The sequence below is a fragment of the Medicago sativa genome, chromosome 3 (genome assembly GCF_051527215.1).
Source record: "Medicago sativa cultivar Bolivia chromosome 3, Bolivia_mono, whole genome shotgun sequence".
In the NCBI taxonomy this organism is placed as follows: Eukaryota; Viridiplantae; Streptophyta; class Magnoliopsida; order Fabales; family Fabaceae; genus Medicago; species Medicago sativa.
This window is the reverse complement of record NC_140751.1, coordinates 69,955,252-69,977,487: the sequence shown is the minus strand read 5'-3', so window position 1 is coordinate 69,977,487 and position 22,236 is coordinate 69,955,252. Positions and strand designations below refer to the sequence as shown.

Sequence of the window (22,236 nt, the reverse complement as noted above, 5' to 3'; positions counted from 1 at the left end):
GTTCTCCATAATAATTCGTCGTTGATGGAGCTAATTGACCACATGAACAAAACTTCTTGTTTTATTTATTTAATTTTTTAATTTAACATCATGGTGATTTTGTTTGAATCTACAACAATTACTAATCAACATTTATTTATCCTCTAAAAAAATTAACATTTATTTATTCAATATTGGTATTAGCATTTTCTTTCTATTTTCATAAACTCCTAAAACATACAACACTCATGACATTCATATTTTAAAATGGTTTTTTATAATATATTGTTTCCATTTCTTTTTTTTTTTTTTGGAGAGAATATCCTTTCCATTTATATAAATTAGAGCAATTAGAAAAATATACTCATAAGATATTTTGTATTTTTTCTCTCAAGTACTCCAGCGGTTAAATTCACACAATGAGGGGTATAAGTTTGAACATTGACACATGCATATCAATGACATTCATATTTAAAAATGGTTTTTATAATATATTGTTTCCATTTTTTTGTTGGAGAGAATATCCTTTCCATTTATATAAATTAGAGCAATTAGAAAAATATACTCATGAGATATTTTGTATTTTTTCTCTCAAGTACTCCAGCGGTTAAATTCACACAATGAGTGGTATAAGTTTGAACATTGACACATGCATATCAATATAAATGGAGCTTTCAACCGAGTTGCAATTATAGGACTGTAAAATTTATTTGAGCATTAATATGAATTATGAAATTAGAATTATTTGAAATATTTTTACTAAAAAAGCATTGATTGTAATGTGATTAAACTCAAGTAGTTAGTGAGTTCCAAATTAATCAGGAAATCCGAGTTTGATTTTTCAGTAGAACAATCTTTCGATCAAACTCCGGTATGCAAAGAGTCCTTTACAACAAAAATATTTTTTTCACAAAGAAAAAAATTCCTATTTTGAGAGGTAAAAAATTAATTACTTCACAAATGTTTTTAATTTAAATTTAATTTCAATTGAATACCGGTATTAATCATATTTATGTGGTTAAAGGTCACTGCATGAAATATATTAACAATATAAATATAAATTACATATTAATAAAAAATGGGAATACAATCTTGGTTTAATTTCAAAGTAACTTTTTAAAAATTAGCAACAAATTTGTTTTTTTTTTTGTAGCAATTCTCATGGTCCAAGACAAAAAATTGTAAATTATAATTAGTGATGATGGTGCTATGAATAAGAAATTTCTATAATAAGCTGAAAAAATTTAATGTAAATAGTATAATATTTAAGACTTTAGTAAAAAAAGACATTTTTTTACAAAAGTTTAAGGCATTGTTGTATACTTAGAAATATTTTATCACAAATTAATTTTAGCATATGTGGTCATATCAATGAACAAAGTTCATTTGATTAAATGTCATAATATTTTCAAATGAAATTCAAGATGATAAAAACAACAATTGGGACAAAGACTATCACTGAAATGAATAGAAAAGACCGTGTTGGCTCTTTTTTTGGATTTGATTTATGTCCCTAATTTTTTATCGGGTTAGATTTACGTCCCCTATTTTTTTCTCCATAAATTTTATTTTTATCTTAAAAAAACTTGTTAGTGTAGATCCTTAATATGTCAATTATTTTCTATTTTTAATTTGCAAAATATCTTTTTTTTAGGGAATTAGCAAAATGTCTTGAATACTATTTAAAATGAAAGACATAAGATTTTATTGACTATCATAGTTTAAAAGTTATATATTTAATTAAGAAAAAAGATATCCTATAAAACAAATGCTTTTTTAATGTCAAATGTTAGTAGTTAGTTGTTAGATTTTTTTTCTTTCCCGAAACAAAATTAATTGTTTTCTTCTTCATCCAATTTTGTACCAAAAACCTATAACATCATGGAAAAACACATTCAAACCAAACCAATAAATACATTGAATTAGACAATTGATATAACATTAAATTCTTGCATGGTTTTGCATCTTTTGTAGAAAAATAAAAGAAAAAAATGTCATATCAACATGATATGTTATGGTTGAAAGTTGAGTGGAAAAACATACAATTTGGTTGTTATAAGAATTATATTTGTTGGAAAAAAAAATTATATTTAGCTTATTGTTAAAAAATACGTGTATGATTGAAACCTTTCATGATTTTGTTAAATCTAATTGGTCAAAAATTAAGACAAAGGGTGGATGAATCCATTTGATTGGTTGAGAAATCAAACAATGATAATAATTTGATGGCTGTCATTGAAACATGTTTTTTTTAGGGGGCAAAGTGTCATTGAAAGATATTAATAAGAAATAAAAAATTCATTTAGTTTTGTCATTATAAAACTTTTACCACTTTCCACTTATAAATAAGGTAATTAATAAAAATATTTATGCAATTTTAAAGCATATGTGATTATCAATTTTAATAATAGAATGAATGATGGATACAAAAATATGACGTTGAATAAAACATAATATTTTTTTTCACTTAAAAAACATAATAATTTAATAATCTTTAGTTAGGATATTAATTTTAAAAATAGTATAAACTCAGTTAAATATTTAATTAGGATGAAGGAAATAAAATATAAATTATTGTATGGTTTACTATTTTTTTGAAAATGCACTTAAAATTTTAGGGTAGCACCTCGCTCCCTTTTAGTTAAAGAAAAAGGAACTTTTTACTCAAAAAACAAAAATCAAAGGTGCCATAAAATCGATTTTCTATTATGTATTTCTTATCTTTTTCACTCCAAAGTTATCGATTCAATCAATTTTTTGAAAATAGGATGCATTTCTTCTTGTCTATTGATTGATTTCCATCTCAAGTACAAAGTAGCAAAAAAAAAAAAATCAAAAACCAAAATAACATATAAAAGAGCAAGATATTAAAAGTAAAATAACAACATAAGAAACATAAGAAAAATTAAACAAAAAAGAATAGATAGATAGAACAAGTTGTGAGTATTGAGGGATTAAAATAAAACAAAAGGGGGATGAAAGTGATTATATTTGAACGTGGTAATAGAAATCCTTCGTATATATTCTAATTTATATGTGATGCATTTCTTCTTTTCTGTTGATTAGCTTCCATGTCCAAAATAAAGATCTGAACAAAAACAAAGAACATATAAACACCAAAAGAAAATTGAAAAGGGAATATGAATAAGAAACATCAACCTTAGAAATCACATAAAAAGGAACATAACAATAAGAAATGTTAAATAAACAATAAAACAATAAAAAATAAAAAAATAAAACAAAAAGATAATGAGGTTGAAAGCAGTGATCTTTTATGGGAGGAAGAGGTAGATGAAAATAATAAAAAAATCAAATTGTTTATATATAGGGAAAAAATCATATCATGATCAATTTTGATTGGTTGGTGAAAAATAAGTGAGTCATGATTCAATTTTGATTGGCTAATAGAAAATGAATGAGTCAAGATCCATTTTGATTGATTGATGGAAAAACATTAAATGAAATGGGGAGTATGAAGATGCCACGTGTACTTTTGTTCAAAGATGTATGCTTTTGTATTATATAAAGATAAAGATAACTGCTATCCAGAACATTCTGGTCCTAATAGAACTGCTTAACATTTATATTCTTCCAGAGTTCTCTGGTCCTTGGTAATTATTAATATTGTTTTATTATTTCAGTCTCTTTATTAATTATATAATTATTATCCAGAACATTATGGTCCTTAGTAAAACTGCTTAATTATTTAACCTTACTCTATCCAGAATATTCTGGTCCTTGATAAAACAACTGTTTAAATATCTAAATATTTTATAATCTTCTTTTATCTAACATTTACCAAGAATTTTCTTGAGTACATAAACTTGTTAAGTTTCAGGATTAAATTTAAAAAGGGTCACAATTCAAACCCCCTTTCTTGTGACTATTTCTTCCACTTCATGTGTGTGTGAGAGAGAGAGAGAGAGAGAGAGAGAGAGAGAGAGGAGGAGGAGGAGGAGGAGGAGGATGAGAGTGAGTCGGTCCCGATTCAATAGATTTTGGGTTGAGGAATAGAAAATTTTAAGGTTTTGCCATATGTTTGAAATATGCCATGAATTTGGGAAGGGATTTTTTTTTATATATCGGTTAATATCAATTTGGGAAGAGATAAATCAGGGTTCAATATTCACCACAACCACCACCGTCGTCACCTAGCATCATCGCGACAGATCCATCATCATCATCATCATCACTAACCAGATCTGGTTCAAAATCAAAACGCAACACATACAAACATCACCAACCCATAAAATAAATAGATATGGTTGAATTTTAATTAATCATTTTTCTATTTCTAAATAGTTGTTGAATATCTATCAACTAATTTAAGCCTCTTTTGTTGTTTGGTGGTGTTGAACCATCAAGTGATGAATGCACGAAGGATGGTGTTCGAAGGAGAGAGGTGGAGATTGTTGTAAAAATTAGGAATAAATTATCTCTATAAAAAATAATCATCGTATAAATAAAAGCATCAATTAATTATTAAAGAGCATAAACAAGAGGGATATCAAGTAAACTTATCTGTTCTTGAAATTGCGGTGATTAGAAGTCGGTAACGGGGAAGTGAACAAACACGAAACCATGAAAGGTGATAACCTGCCAAACAATAATTCATTATATAACATGGGGCGTGACAAAGTCACTGTCCTTAAGGATTTATCCACCTCATAAGCGCATATCCTCCCAGGATACAACATGTTCTTCCCTGATATGAATCATATCAAAGGTGACAGAACAGCTTGAATCTGTTAGAACACTGGAATGATGTAACCCGGGAACTCAACTATATTGGAAGGAGAGAAAGATACTTTTTTTGGTTTGATAGTGTACAAAAATGTTTTGTTTCAGTATTGATGGAAAGCAAAAAATGAAAAGGAATAGATATGCTTTTTCTCTTCTGTGTGTACATAATTAGGCCAAAAACATTGTTTTTTGAGTCAAAAAAAATAAGCCTTAATAATAGCCTCATTCAAGAGATATCAATAGAAAGGCGGTTACATAATTTAGAATTAAAAACACGTTACAAAACCAAGTCAAAGATCCTAATTAATAATAAGATAATAATTTTCTATTAAAATAATTTTTTATATTTCTCAATTAAAAATATGGGACACAAAATATTTGAAATTTTGAAATATACTAAAAATTTACAATAGAGATAAGTGAGAAGAGATGTGTTGGTGTGTGATGATGGCTTTGTGGGTTTGAATATGTAAAGTAGTTGATGGTTGATGGATTGACATGAGATAAGAGAGAAGATATAAGAAAGAGATGGTGGTTGAATCGATGAAGAAAGTGATGGTTTAAGGAGTGAGGTGAGATACGAGAGAAGAGACATGGTTTTGACTTTTGAAGATGAAGAGTGAAGAAGATGAATATTGTAGGATTTTTAAATTTTTTTGGAAACTCAAAATTTTTAATATGATATTTCGATGATGCATTTGTGATATAGTTTTTTTAATCTTTAATTTTGATAAAACTATAATTTTTGAATTATTGTAAAATGTTTTACTTATGTGGAAAATGATGTGTTTTGTCACATCATAACTTTTCAAGCCAACTTATTAAAAAAATTGGACACGACAGTATTTTTGGAGACCTTATAGGGGGTAAGGACCAAAAATGCTAGAAAATGCAAACAGAGGGTTAAGATTGTTTGATTTTTAAAAACAGGGGAACCGATTTCGTGAGTTGGGTAAAATAGGAGGACCAAAATTGTAATTAAGTCAATGGCAAAATATATTAACCTGCAAATATGACTATACTTAAGTGTTCGGAATATTTATGAATTTGGATATGAAACATTAATGATACCAAAGTCATAGATTAGATCTACATTTTATCCAAGTGGATTCAACAAACTAAACCGAACAAACACCATTACAAGATGAAAAAACAAAATCACGTCACATAAATAGCGAATAAAACATCGTCGTACTAAATAAATAATATTACAAACAGAATTGATCCTCGTGCATGGCAAGGGGAAATACACACTTGTTGTGAATAGTTGGCACCCAACATTTCACAAGTCATTTAGCTCATCGCGTCTAATATTATATAAATAAATAGGTAGTTATATTGTACCAAAAAAAAAAAAAAATAGGTAGTTATATATATAAATATAAAGACTAAGAGTGTCTTTATTTTAAGTTATATTCGTAAATTTTTAGAAATAAAAAGATAGAGATATACATGTATATGTTTGTTACAAATTTACTAAATTTTATTTTCGGTTGTAAAATGTTCTTGAGAATAGACAAATTTTCCCAAAGAAAATGGTGAGAATAAAGTTATTATGAATATGAAAATAAATTAACATGTAACTACCTATTAATCTTCCTATTTTTAAAGTTAATCAAGACAGGCCACCTGTGATTCACACTGAAGTCAGTAATAAAGATCAAACAACTGTGCAAAGTCTTATGGCTATGCCAATAACAACCTATCAAACTTCTCCAACTAGTGACAAAAAGCCTATGTGCACATTATTAGAGTCAAGCTCTAATACTTGTTCTGAAGCTGCTCAAAAGAGTGTCTCTATCCTCAAAAAGTTTTGGGGTGATGTTGATGATGAATCTGATGATAGTCATGAGGTTGGTGAGGATATAGAATATCCAATGTTGTATTGCTCTGCTGGCACAACTTACATTCCAGCAACTAAAAACCAAAACAATAAGCAAATGAAAGAAAAGCACAAGGTTCACCCAACTGTTCCACCTTCTCAACGAGTCAGAACCCGTTCTAAGAAGGGTGACTGCTGATTTTGTTCTCTCAGCTTTTGGTTCTGCTTTAGCTAGTTGGCATCAACTCTTTTTAGTATTTGGTTGTTTTATCTTAATTGTTTTGTTGTTTGTTGGTTTTGTTGGGTTTTGTCCTCTTCCCCCCAACTTTCTTTATGGTTCAAGCCCTCTCTTGAGTTTATTGCTTTTTCGTGCCTTTATCAAAAAAAAAAATGTTAAGCAAACATCTTTTTTCTAAATATATATCTTGAAATAAAACTCACATATTTATATTTCAAAAATGTTATTTCTAAAAATAAATTTAATAAACTTGAAACAAACACATCATAAGAAAAATTACCCTCTCATGGTCCTTATTGTATATAAAAAAAAATTCATTGAATAATTGATATATTTAATTTAATTTAAAATATAAATCAAATACATTAATTATTTAACAAGCTTAAAATGTGAATTGTTTCATATAATAACATGAGGAAGTAGTTTGGAAGGCCAAATGTATCTTGAATGATTTGAACATTGTTAATAAGCTGGTCCACACACTCATTTCCTTTTCTAAAGATGTGACTGCATTTGAATTGAATGGACACGGTTAATCCATCTTTTTCTTAGACATTAAAGAGACAAAGACCTTTCATATCAAACCTTGGACCAACATTCCATATGTGCTTTCTCAGGAGCATTGATAACTAAGTTAAATTTTGTATAAAGAGCATTTTTAATTCCCATGATCATAGCATATCAAAAGACCATCAGGGACTCAACTTCACAGATGAAGTTAGGGTTATGAATATTGCACAGATTCTTAAATTAAAGATGAAGTTTAGAATGATGAATATTGCACACTTCTTCAAAACCTTGAACTTCAAGTTTATTGTAACGCAAAAAATCTTCTCGTACAAATCTTACATTTTTCTGCACTAAAAACAAACAAAGTGACACATGTTTGGGTATTCGAAGACAACAGTAACTATTGTTAAATTTTAAGACTTATGCGAGCAACGGAACAATACATACATAACTTGTTTCTTGGTCGAACACGAATCTTACTTTTTAACTTGTTAAGAACCCACATTTAAATATTTTATTTGTTGATAGCAAATTAATATACCTGCACTAGCCCCAAAATATCAAAATCCCTGCAATAAGTGGACGATACTAAATTGTTATCCTTTTAGCATTTTTTTTTATTTTGGTACAATGTTATCCTCTTAGCATTTTACAATAAATGAATTTGTTTTTTCCATTTAAAATACATTACTCACATTTCTCACTTTTCTCGTTTCCATTGATACTATTTAACATGTTTCCCTCATGTTATCAACCACCAACTTAATTTTAAAGAATAAAGAGAGTAGTATTATGAACAATCTCTTATTTACACTCTATTTAACATTCATTTTTTTAGACGAGTGCTATGAACACTCTAACTCTTCAGTAAACTTCTTTTTAATAAATTCTCACTAACGAAAATTGTATTTTTGTAAAATGTTTTTTATTTACAAACTTATGAATAATATATAAAGTGTATACTTAATCGGTTTAGTTCAACATTCTTGCATATGTCAACTTATCATCTAGATTTTTTTTTTGCAATTAGATTCTTCAGCGCCATTAGATTTATGGATATTTTTTTAAAAAAATAGATAAATTAACTCATCCAAATTAGCACCGAGGAAAATCGAACATGAGAATTTAAGGAGGAAAACACGAGCACACTCCCAGTCTTAAACCAATACCACTAGATCAACCCAAGTGGGTTAGATTTATGGATTATTGAAAGCTTCAAATGGTCAAAGACTTGTTTAGTGCATCACATTTTTGCATATGTTGCAAACATGTTTTCTTCAAAATTATTTTTAGCGTCCATTGTACTTTTATAATAAAAAAAATTCATTTTTCCTTAAAAAAATCATTTTTATATAGTTGTATTTAAACAAGTAAAATCCTTTTTGTATATAATTAAAGGGTTATGATAGAAGACACCTTTTATGAAGGTGTCTTTTATCAAGTTACTCTATGAGCATTTGCGAAAAGACACCAACTTACTTTTAGGAAGGTGTCTTTTATCAAAGTTATAACTAAAAAGTGAAAATCACACCTTAAGGTGTGACTTGATAAAAGACACCACCAAAGGGTGGCTTGTAACATAACCCATAATTAAAAAAGTGATTCTTATACAAATATAGAGAGTAAAATAACTTTTATTTTTTAAAAAGCACCCCAAACCTAACACAAAGTTCTTAATCATAAGTTTTTTTTTTTAGAATTTAGAAACATATAAAATAATAAGACTATAATCATCACCGTCATCATTGCATTATTGTCTGTGTATCCACAAACACAAAGACGTTTTCTTCATATTGAACCTGGCCCATAAATATTCTAAGGGTATCAACAACAACAGCTTGATTAAATAATAATATTTTTTTAAAAAATTAAAATAATGTTTAGACATACAAATCCAATCTACGAGTAGAGAGAAAAGAGAAATAGAATAATATAATAGATGTAATATGTTGGTGATCTGTAGAAAAAAATAGATAGAGAGAAAATTATATATTAAATGAATGTAGGAAAATTAAAGTTGTTCAAAAACAAGTGATCTAATTATTCTCTATCAGGTTGAGAAAGATAACATCAATATCTGGCCCAAGAACCTTTGTTAAAAAATAAAAATTAATCTGGTCTAAAGAACTTTACTTATTGAGAATGTCTTATCTCATCCTACTTGCTTCTCACCTTCTTTACTAAGTTTTAGATTATAGAAATTAATCCCATCTAGAGAACTTTACTTAGTGACTATGTTTTATCTCAATCTACTTGCTTCTCACGTTATTTACTAAATTTTACATTATATATTTTAAATTTTATAAGTGTAAAATACGTTCAGAAATGCTTCATTTGTTTGAAGTTTAGAATCTAAAAATAGAACGCGCGGAAAGTTTGAAGAATAAATTATAAAAAAAATGAATTCCCTTATATATTAGAGTTCAAGACTTAACCGTATCCTAATATCCACTGTTCAACCATGTGTTGATCCTCATAATATTTCTGAGCATTTCATTCAGTTCAATCACTATACAGGTCATTCGAAGGTGCGTCGATCATTTCTCGAACTTATTTGGCTACTTTGTGTCTGGTTGATTTGGAATGAACGCAATAACAAGTTATTTCATAACATCCAAACCACCATTGATCAACTCATAGAAAAAGTTAAATTTCACACGTTTTGGTAGCTAAATGCTAATAATGCCACGTTTATGTACGGTTCTCAAAGATGGTGGTCGGACCCTTTGTTATGTTTGGGTATCGACTGACCTTTGTTTCTGTGATTACCTTGTTTGACTGATTCTTTTAAGGGTGGCCTTTTAGTACATCTTTTATTAAGTTGATTTCACTACCATTGTTATTATATTCCATTTTTATGTCTTAAAAAATATCCACTGTTCATCATATGTCATATTATACAAGACTAAATTATGATTACCCTAAACATTGAACAAACCCAATTGACATGTGTCACGCGACTCATATAGTAGTAGTAGATTAGTTAGTAAACACCACCACCGCCATCTAAAGCATACGTAGTCAAAATTCAGAACGAGTTCACATTTTGTAACTTGATTTTTCAAATCCTATCTCTTTTGGGTGGAGTTCACAAACATGGCAAATCTTAGTTGCCAATTCTTACTATAATTGTACTTTCTCATTAGTAAGTACTTTTTTTATTTGACAAAAAATTGGTGCTTTTTTTAACTTTCAATTAAATACTAAATACAAATTAATATTCAAAATTAATATTGTGCGCTATCTTTTTTATTTTTTTTATTTTTTTATTTTTAGAATAGAACAGACGGAATCAGATATTGTTTAAATATGTACGTTCTAATTAAAAAAAGGCTTAAATGTATTTTCGTTCTCTGTTACTTGACCGAATTTACATTTAATCTCTTAATTTTGTTTTTAATTTCAACCTTATAATTTAAAGATTGTTTGTTTTTAGACCTTCGTAACATACGATTATACAAAACAAATGATATGATATGTGTTAAATAAGAATTTGCCTAAATGACAGAAAACAAAAATACATTTACTTCTAAAATTTGATGCCACAAATATTTAAAAAAGAAGAATATTTAAATTACAAAGTTGAAATCTTAATAAATAAATTTACCTATAAAAATTACATTTAATTATCCCTAAAAAATTTAAAGCTTGAATATGACATGTTACCTGTCAAATGCTTGGTTTGGCCTTTTAGAGCTTTCAAATAATATATACGGCCTACTTCCAAAATGTTCAAGAGAACCGTAAATAGTTTGAATTTTGTGTTACAACTTTATTTAATTTAATATTCTTTTAGAAACTTTTTCTTTTTTATTATTATATATATAATACTTTATTTTAATTACTTATATAGTCCGATTTGATAAAACTAATAGGCGTTTTAGAGAGTCTAAGCATGGTTTATTTGAATTAATAGACCTTTTAGAGCTGAGCTTAAGTAGATTAAACCATAGACTCTTATCAAACAACTTGGCCTATTTTTATCACTATTTTTATTTTTTGGTAATTTGGAGTTTAACTAACAGGTAATTATAGTTTGATCATTAAAACGATTTGTCATTAACTAGAGTTCAATTTCATTTGAGCCAAATCACTTACTTTATTCTGTACACCAATTTCAATTGATATATTTTCTTATTATATACAACCTTCGCTCACTATTATAAACAAAAATCTACATTTTATGTTCATTTAATTAATAATGTATATGATTTTTTATTATAGACTACATACATTATTTAATGAATAAATTTAAAATGTTGATTTTTGCTTATAATAGTGATGTGACTGGAGGGTGTATTTACTAATATAATAACCCCTGGCAGGAAAAAAAAAATTAGCCTCCTATAATTAATAAAAATAATTTTGTACAAATTTTATATTTATTCATTCTACTTTTAATGTGTAAAAAACCTTAAAGTACCTTTTCTTTTGACAAGTACGCTTATAGGTGGAAGGTATTATATTAAAAAGTTTAGGATTCTATTCTATGTTTGGCGTACTTACCAAATTAAATAACTATGCCATAACTATTTTTTTACTATTATTATTTATACTAGACTCTAACCCGTGCGATGCACGGGTTTTTATAGAGTTTCATATATAAGTATCATTCAGCTGAAGTAATCAAAGGTGAATATCAACACAATTAAAATGATAATTCATAGTGAACATTGTAATCAAAAGAAAATAATAGACAAAAGTTTGCACCAAGAAAATAATATATGAAACTGATATGTGGTTACAGAAAGAAAAAAAAAGAATAACGAAAATAAGTTGTTATAAGAAAGGAAAAAAAATAAGAAAAGGAACTGCTATGTAGTAATTGAGAGAAATATAAAAGGAACCGCCAATAATAAAAAAGTAACTGCTATTGGAAAAGGAACCGCCAAGGAGTTAGTGGCTTAAAAAAAGGCCTTACATATCTATTTTAGAAGCAACAATATTTCAAAAAAATGGTTGTGGCCTAGTGGTAAAAGTTACGAAGTGGTGGCATATGGTACCTGGTTTGATTCCTTGCAAATCCTTTTTTTCATAAAAATTTCCAGGTACCTGGTTCGATTCCTTGCAAATCCTTTTTTTCATAAAAATTTCCAGAAAAAAGGGCGGGATTAGGGTTAATCAGGGTGATCGGAGACTGTATAACATTTATATATACTAGACTTTTCACCCGTGCTATCGCACGGGTCTGATATAGATGAAGATTATTTTTGAACAAATGATTTTTAAATTGCTAGTTGCGACTAACATGTATGACATTTATATTATATTCGCAATAAGACAATCGAATATAATGACATGAAACAAAATAAATTTATCACAACTTTACACTAATATAAGATTTTATCTTACAAAAGTAGTCTAAGTTATAAGTTTTTGCTGGATGGGGTAATAGGAACGTGATCACTACTTGATATTTTTTAGACAACTTGATCACAACTTAATCATATTAATGTCCTCCACATGTTTGATTGTTTCCTCTGTGATCCAATTCAATTCACTCTCTATACATCCAATAGCTTATTTTGTTGTTTCAAAAAAAAAAAAACCAATAGCTTGTCGCAAAAGTGTGTCTAGGAAGCTTATTAATGCATTGTTCAATATCAGTGATTTATGATTTTTAAGATTGAATTAGTAATGTGACATAAACACACTTCAGTGGAATACAATTGTATTTTACTCTTTATTCTCTTTCAATTTTACTAAAAGTGTGCCAATTGATTAGGAATATACCTAATATGCAAAACCTGTAGTTTTTGAAGACTTGGAAATAAATTGATACTTCACTTGCTGTTAAAAAATAAATAATTTGATACATCAGACAACAATAGAACCCTTATAAGAGTGTGAAAGCCACTGATCCAAGATGACATCACTTCACTATAAAAAATCACGTGGGAGTGCTCTTGGCTTAAAACAATATGACTTTTTTAGGAGAATTGATGGTTGTTCTTTATATAGTTAGTAAAATTAATGTAGTAGAATATTTCAGCATAACTATAACTATAGTTTACATAAGTATTCAACACCAATAAGTTGGTCACGGACTTACACCATTACAATGTGGGAAAAAGAGTGTTATAACACCAAAGCCACTAAAAAAATTCATCAAGACACATTATTTGCCTCAATTGAAAGAAACTTGATCACTTATACTCAGCAAACTATACAGAGGCAACTTCTGCCACAGAGAAGCATGAGTTGCACAGTTATAAGGCACCTCTCACAAAATACAACAGTCTAAATGAATTCGGCAAGCTGAAAAACAGTGATATGGATAGTCTGCTAGCTACGTCTCTCTTGATTGATACATCAACTCCCCACTGAAGATACAATACAGCAACCAAAATCCTGAAACAGTATGCATATATCAACACTGCAAAAACTACAACACACTACTCAGACAGAACAACTCCAACTCGAAGACAGGCTAAATCAAAGGCAAAATGACCAAACTATCATGACTTGACTTCCCCTTTTTTGGATAAGAAAACATGTCAAAAACAATAAGATTAAAGAAAACATGTAGAGCATCTCATCAAATATAGCTTTAGTTGACCACATTATGCCAGGTTTTGGTTGTGATATGTCAGGGTAAAAACAACATACTCTATTAGCATATATCTTTTCTCTATCGAGACATGAAAAACTCAGGGCATGTGAAAAAGTAAAATACATCAAAACAACTTCCAAAATTCCTACAGGAACCAAAAAACATGATAAGTAATAAGCCTCCAAATTATTCATCAATGTATATCTAAAGACTAAAGAAAGCAAAATATAATCAAGCATCATTCTCATAGTTAGGGTACGTAAAACAGTAATTGTATCCATTAGGGTTTTGGAAAAATTAGGGCTTCAAAATTGGCTTGGGACAACTTTTCAAAATTGGCTTGGGACAACTTTTATATATAGATAGATTAAACAAATTGGAATTAAGCATTAGGGTTAAAACAGTAAATTTAAGCATTAGGGTTTAGGTTAAAATTAGGGCTAAAATAAGCTTTCGGGTTAACTTTTATAGATAAAAAGATTAACGATTTAGTTAGGGTAAAACAGTAATTGTAGCCATTAGGGTTTTGGAAAAATTAGGGCTTCAAAATTGGCTTGGGACAACTTTTATATATAGATAGATAAGCTTTCGGGTTAACTTTTATAGATTAATAGATTAACGATTTAGTTAGGGTAAAACAGTAATTGTACCCATTAGGGTTTTGGAAAAATTAGGGTTAATAGGGTTAAACAAATTGGAATTAAGCATTAGGGTTAAAACAGTAAATTTAAGCATTAGGGTTTAGGTTAAAATTAGGGCTAAAATAAGCTTTCGGGTTAACTTTTATAGATAAATAGATTAACGATTTAGTTAGGGTAAAACAGTAATTGTAGCCATTAGGGTTTTGGAAAAATTAGGGCTTCAAAATTGGCTTGGGACAACTTTTATATATAGATAGATAAGCTTTCGGGTTAACTTTTATAGATTAATAGATTAACGATTTAGTTAGGGTAAAACAGTAATTGTACCCATTAGGGTTTTGGAAAAATTAGGGCTTCAAAATTGGCTTGGGACAACTTTTCAAAATTGGCTTGGGACAACTTTTATATATAGATAGATTAAACAAATTGGAATTAAGCATTAGGGTTAAAATAGTAAATTTAAGCATTAGGGTTTAGGTTAAAATTAGGGATAAAATAAGCTTTCGGGTTAACTTTTATAGATAAAAAGATTAACGATTTAGTTAGGGTAAAACAGTAATTGTAGCCATTAGGGTTTTGGAAAAATTAGGGCTTCAAAATTGGCTTGGGACAACTTTTATATATAGACAGATAAGCTTTCGGGTTAACTTTTATAGATTAATAGATTAACGATTTAGTTAGGGTAAAACAGTAATTGTACCCATTAGGGTTTTGGAAAAATTAGGGTTAATAGGGTTAAACAAATTGGAATTAAGCATTAGGGTTAAAACAGTAAATTTAAGCATTAGGGTTTAGGTTAAAATTAGGGCTAAAATAAGCTTTCGGGTTAACTTTTATAGATAAATAGATTAACGATTTAGTTAGGGTAAAACAGTAATTGTAGCCATTAGGGTTTTGGAAAAATTAGGGCTTCAAAATTGGCTTGGGACAACTTTTATATATAGATAGATAAGCTTTCGGGTTAACTTTTATAGATTAATAGATTAACGATTTAGTTAGGGTAAAACAGTAATTGTACCCATTAGGGTTTTGGAAAAATTAGGGCTTCAAAATTGGCTTGGGACAACTTTTCAAAATTGGCTTGGGACAACTTTTATATATAGATAGATTAAACAAATTGGAATTAAGCATTAGGGTTAAAACAGTAAATTTAAGCATTAGGGTTTAGGTTAAAATTAGGGCTAAAATAAGCTTTCGGGTTAACTTTTATAGATAAAAAGATTAACGATTTAGTTAGGGTAAAACAATAATTGTAGCCATTAGGGTTTTGGAAAAATTAGGGCTTCAAAATTGGCTTGGGACAACTTTTATATATAGATAGATAAGCTTTCGGGTTAACTTTTATAGATTAATAGATTAACGATTTAGTTAGGGTAAAACAGTAATTGTACCCATTAGGGTTTTGGAAAAATTAGGGTTAATAGGGTTAAACAAATTGGAATTAAGCATTAGGGTTAAAACAGTAAATTTAAGCATTAGGGTTTAGGTTAAAATTAGGGCTAAAATAAGCTTTCGGGTTAACTTTTATAGATAAATAGATTAACGATTTAGTTAGGGTAAAACAGTAATTGTAGCCATTAGGGTTTTGGAAAAATTAGGGCTTCAAAATTGGCTTGGGACAACTTTTCAAAATTGGCTTGGGACAACTTTTATATATAGATAGATTAAACAAATTGGAATTAAGCATTAGGGTTAAAATAGTAAATTTAAGCATTAGGGTTTAGGTTAAAATTAGGGATAAAATAAGCTTTCGGGTTAACTTTTATAGATAAAAAGATTAACGATTTAGTTAGGGTAAAACAGTAATTGTAGCCATTAGGGTTTTGGAAAAATTAGGGCTTCAAAATTGGCTTGGGACAACTTTTATATATAGATTAAGATTTTTTTGACAGCAAGTTTAATATTTATATCATTTTTGGAGTTCTACCCAAAAAAAAAAAAACATTTTTGGAGTATATTAGAAAAGACGCGTTTTTGTTTATGGTATTTTTTGGTGTACGTTTTTATTTATGGTATAATTACACCTGCACCACACAATACTGATTAAAATGGTAAGAATATCAATTCATTCTAGAATTTCAATATTACTAATTACTACATTGTGAAAATATGAAACAATATAATATTAAAAAATTATTTTTGAATGAATGGTATGGCAGGCCAATAAAAAGACCACTTCTTCTAGACCCCTTTTTGCAATAAAATTCTAGACCCCTTTTTGCAATAAAGAAAGAACATCATTATCATATCATATATTATAAATAAGTATAAGTATATGTTTACATTGGTCAGAGGCCCCTGCCATCACGTTTTCTATCTGAAATCAACACTGTTGAATTTTCTAACACATTCTGTGTTCATGGAGAATTTGTTGGGACTTCTCAAAATTCATGTTCAAAGAGGTGTTAATCTTGCTATCAGAGATGTAGTCAGCAGTGATCCTTATGTTGTCATCAAAATGGGAAAACAGGTCAACTCTCTTCACTTGCTTTGATCTTTTTGTTAATCAATTAGGTTGTTTTGTTTTGAGAATTCTTAGAATTTTGTTTAGAGTTTCTTTGACTGTGTTAATTTCATTTGTTAATTATTGATTTTGTTTCTCTAATCTTAATCATTTTTATGTTTTTTTTTTTGTTGTGTTTCATTAACTCTGCTGTTTTTCTGTCTTTAGCTTTGATTTTAATGTTTTTGACTTTTTATGTGACAAACAGTAGAGTATGTTTTCATGTCATGATTTTCATTTCAACATGCATAGATGGTTTTAGAATTTAGTTTGAGATGTTTTCATCTATGAAACACAATCCCAGACACTTGACACAACATAGACACCAATAATAATTTGACAAAATGACATAATTCAGTGTAATCACATGTGTCAGTGTTGTATCAGTGTGCGACACTGACACATGTAAGACACACACATTTGATCATAAGTGTCGGTGCTACAGAGGTTCTCATAAATACACTTTTGAATCATTGCTTTTATACTGTCATTAGGCTATGTACTCAACACTCCAACTCAGTTAATTCTATTAGTAGATAGTCTGCAATTTATGAGTGGGGAAATTAAGAATATAATAAATCACAGCTATATATTATATGGTAAGAATGTGCGATATAATCAACAATAAGTTGTTCTCCCATTGGGGTTATTGTGTTAACTAATGTTAGATTGTAGAGGGGTAGAACACTATGAAGCGCAGACACCGACATCGAAGCTGACAGCTTGACACGTCGTTACCGTTAGTAATTTGAGAAAATAGAACAATAGAAATGTAATTACATGTGTCAGTATCGTGTAGGTGCGGACATTTGATACGCCTTCAATGTGAATTATCAGTGCTACATAGGTAGCAGCCTTATGCATCTCTTGTCTGTGTATATCCATCTAATTGCTGTATTTTATGTCTGATGCAGAAGCTGAAGACTAGGGTAGTGAAGAAGAATCTAAATCCTGAGTGGGACGAGGACTTGACTTTATCCATTTCAGATCCTCATACTCCAATCCATCTAGTAAGTAACTTTTCTTTAAACGTTGTGTGTTTCAAATCAAAATTTTGGTTAAAAAGATAAATGAAAAATTTAGGTTAGTTAAAGATATGAAATTTTCTCGCTTTGGTTTGGCTATCTGTATTATCATGTTGTTATTGATGCATATCACTATTATCATATGACAGAAAACATGATAAGACTTTTCAATTGGTAGAAATTTGATCTGTATATGACAGAACACATCTTAAATCATACAAACACTACCTTATAGCGAAAATAAGTTATATTTTGGGGAGATCATGAACATTATCAAATACGGGGTTTGTTGAATTTAGAATTAGTTCAAGTTCTTACTCGGTCTGTCTCATATTATCCGTTGTTAAGGTAAAATACACGTCTTCAGAAAATAATTTACTCTATTTTTTTATGTAAATCAATTTTTTGACTATATTGTGCTTATTGTAATATGAATTTGGTGGAAGGACTAATTAGTGTATGATTGAGAAGATATAAAAAATAAGAATATTGATGAAAAATTGTAATTAATACTATCTGAATATTAATAAAATGGGAAATAATTTGAGACAAAATATTCTAAACATGACTTTGCAATGCAGTATGTGTATGATAAGGACACATTCAGCTTGGACGACAAAATGGGGGACGCTGAGTTTGACATCGGTCCCTTTTTTGAAGCAGTGAAGATGCGGTTGGCAGGTCTCCCAAATGAGGCTATAGTTACAAGGGTGCAACCTAGCAGACAAAATTGCTTAGCAGAAGAGAGTCACATTGTTTGGAAAGACGGTAAAATTTTCCAAAACATGGTTCTTAGACTAAGAAATGTCGAATGTGGGGAAGTGGAACTCCAGTTGCACTGGGTTGACATTCCTGGTTCAAAGGGTATCTAGGTTACTAAATACTTATTGTGATGTTATAAGTATAACAGTTGTAGCTGTAAAAACAGATTATGCTTTTTCACATAATTTACAAGTAGTTAATATGTTGAAATGTCTTTTTTATTTTCTGCTGGTTTGTCATTGATTATATACCAATGACTAATAGTGAGTGAAAAGAAATGGGAAATGCTTGTAGTTTCCCTTGCATATTTAGACTTGAATTGTGTTCAGCTTATGTAATGTACAAGGAACGTGAGAAAGATAATTTGCAAGTGAGAAAAAAGGATCTATTGCAGGATGATCTAATAGTTTTTCTGTATGTTTTTCCTGTACTTTTATCGATTAACCATTTTATTTGGTGATATAACTTGTGAGTGCATAAAAGAATAAATTCTTAAGAGGAAAATAAGCATATTTGGTTGTTTCTGCTGAAACACGACCTTAAAATTGATACGAGTTGTACAACTTATGACTGTCGTAACTGATAAGATTATTGCAGATTTGCACTCTTTCCTGTTGTAACTGTTGTTCTTTAATGCGCATACTGCACAGCTGCTCATGTGTGCGTACGTGTGTGTGTGTGTGTATGTGTGTGTTTTTCTTTCTAACTGACCGTAGTTAAGATCTTTGACTCCAGTAGGCACCTCAAGTTATTCCAACGGCTTAGGCCCTTTGGACCCGTTATGAGACTAATCCTTGAGCCGACAAGGTTTTTGTGATGCTCATGTGTGTTTTATGAATACTAAATTGTTAATTGTTTTCACTTGTACCTAGATGAGACTTTCAACAGAAATTTGACCTGTATATGACAGAACACACTACCTTATAGGAAAAAGATGTTAAATTTTGGGGATCATGACCTTTATGAACAATCTAAGCATAGTTCTGTTACTTTGTATCTGTGGAAGAGCATGAAAGTTAGGATTAGTTCAATTCATTACATCCTCTGTCTCATATGAAATGGTTTATTCTCATTCCCTTGGTAAATCAATTTTTTTGACTAAATTGTCCTTATTGTAACACAACTTAGGTTAAAAGACTAATTGATAGTAATCTGCAGCTGAGATACAAATCAATACAATATTATCGGGAAAAAATAACATTTAATCCTATCAGAATGTTCTGAAGTGACAAATAATTTGAGATAAAAAAATAGTATAAACATGACCCTGCAATGCAGTATGTGTAAGACGAGGACACATTTAGCATGGATGATGAAATGGGGGATGCCGAGTTTGACATCGGAGTAAAGATGCGGTTGGAAGGTCTCGAAAATGATACTATAGTTACAAGGGTGCAGCCTTGCAGATAAAACTGCTTAGCAGAAGAGTGTCACATTGTTTCAAAAGATGGCAAAGTTTTCCATAACATGGTTCTTAGATTAAGAAATGTTAAATATGGAGAAGTGGAAAACTCCAGTTGCATTGGATTGATATTCATGGTTCAAACTTCAAAGGGTTTGTAGGTTACAAAATACTTCTTGGCATGTTATAGATATGAGGGTTGCAGCCACATAAATCAACAGCATGTTATGCTTTAATTTCTCTTTCTACTTTGATCTTTTTACTTTTTTACATAACTTACAAATAGTTGATTGATTGTATAACAATGACTTATAGTGAGTTGAAAGAATGGGAAATGCTAGCTGTTTCTTGCATAAATCAGATTTTGAGTTGTTTTAGTCTTTATTAATAGTGAGTGAAAAGAATGTAAAATGCACTAATCAAATAAAAACGAAAGAATGGGAAATGTTATTAGCTGTTTCCATTGTATAATTTAGACGTAAAATTTGTACTATTTACCTATTTAGTGAGTACAACTTAATTGTTGTGACTAATAATATTATTGCATATTTGCATAGATTCTTTTCATTTGTTTTTTCACTTGTATTCATACCTAAAAGGCAGAAAAGTGTTTTGCCTTTTCAACAATATAGCTTCATATCTTCATAAAATGTCTGCTAACAATGTCATTTGACAAGTGTTTGTGTGTGTTCATTATAATTTCTGAAAGCTGTCATCTATGTATCTAACTCTGCAATGCACGTTTGGATTTCCCTAATTTCAAGCAACTGTTTTGCTGAATTTTGATAGCAATTTGATTAAAGGTTATTTTGAATATAAAGTAAAATAATTTAAACTCATTTTCCATTTTACACAAGTTATTCAAGCTCCGACATGAATGTTTGGTTTGATGGTGAGATTGATAGAATTACGAGAACCCACTATGGTTTTGGCAAAAACTATATTTTAAAGCTTTACAAAATCACAGTGCCACTGAACTCATCGCTAATCCAAACATAAATAGTCTAATGTCTTAATCATAAACATTTTATTTTATGTTTATATATTTAACTAGGGAAGGAAAAGTGTATATCCTAAAAAACCTGGAAAAGTATATCCATTGCACAATTTCATTATTCATGTCACGTTGTGCACGTACCAGGTAATTGAAATACAGACATGAACTTTAGTAAGAACAATGCAATCAAATAAGAGTTGGGATGAGGTGTTAAAAATATAGAACTCTTCTATTTGGCCATGTTGTGTAAGTGTAGGTGGAAGCGTAAGACCGAATCAAACTCCATTTGGCGCGAGATAATTGAGATTAGATATGGCCATTAGCGGAGAAATTACCTAGTACAAAAGGAATTGTTAAAGAGTCCCATATCAGATAGAAGATGACCTGACAATATGTTTATAAGTGGGGCAATCCTCACATCATAAATCGGTTTTGTGGGATTGTGTTATGCCCAACCACGGTTTCTAAGATGGTATCAGAGTTGGTGTGTGTTAAAGAGTCTCACATCATCAGGAGATGACCTGAGGCATCTGTGTTGATTGTGTGGAGTAACGACTTAAGTTTTGTTGAAGTTGTGAGTGCAACAAAATTTGAGGGTTTAGGATTTTCTTGTAAAATTTAAATCACCTGTTATATGAAATTTGAACATATTTACTTTTTACTTGATGAAGCCATAGTCATGATTACCGAGATCTAAGACAAAGTCTTCATTTACCTTTCACGGGGACTAATAACAAACTTTGATCTCAAGATGCGACACTTAATTAAGGCTCCATCCAACAAAAATTAAATGATATCGAATCATGGCGGTAATTATATCCTTATTGATACAACACTTTCCATGGTTACAAATACCATCAATTCCGTCGACTAGTCATTTGTGTAGAGTGTAGCAAGAAAATGATATGTCAACGTGATCACCAATCATACTATCATTTTCTTTGTCAGTCCTCAATTTCTCTCCAATGCCTCAAAGCCAGAGAAATTATGTGGTTCACAGAAAATCCGTCGACAACTCATTTGTGTAGAGTGTAGCAAGAAAATGATATGTCAACGTGATC

At 29.6% G+C, this 22,236-nt stretch overlaps 1 protein-coding gene across 1 annotated transcript; it reads left to right on the top strand.

Annotated features, from left to right (window-relative positions):
* The first annotated feature begins 16,768 nt into the window (after nt 1–16,768).
* LOC146939669 (protein C2-DOMAIN ABA-RELATED 4-like) lies at nt 16,769–19,180 on the top strand. Its single transcript, XM_085753230.1, has 3 exons — nt 16,769–16,956; nt 17,904–17,999; nt 18,596–19,180. The coding sequence occupies exons 1-3, from the start codon at nt 16,846–16,848 to the stop codon at nt 18,884–18,886; spliced, it is 498 nt and encodes a 165-aa protein (XP_085609356.1). The 5' UTR covers nt 16,769–16,845; the 3' UTR covers nt 18,887–19,180.
* Nucleotides 19,181–22,236: the final 3,056 nt, after the last annotated feature.

Excerpts from the sequence above, each read along its gene's own strand:
- LOC146939669 (XM_085753230.1), top strand. The coding sequence starts at position 16,846 with ATGGAGAATTTGTTGGGACTTCTCAAAATTCATGTTCAAAGAGGTGTT. Across the intron at positions 16,957-17,903 it reads TCATCAAAATGGGAAAACAG|AAGCTGAAGACTAGGGTAGT; the intron begins GTCAACTCTCTT and ends TGTCTGATGCAG. Across the intron at positions 18,000-18,595 it reads CTCATACTCCAATCCATCTA|TATGTGTATGATAAGGACAC; the intron begins GTAAGTAACTTT and ends TTTGCAATGCAG.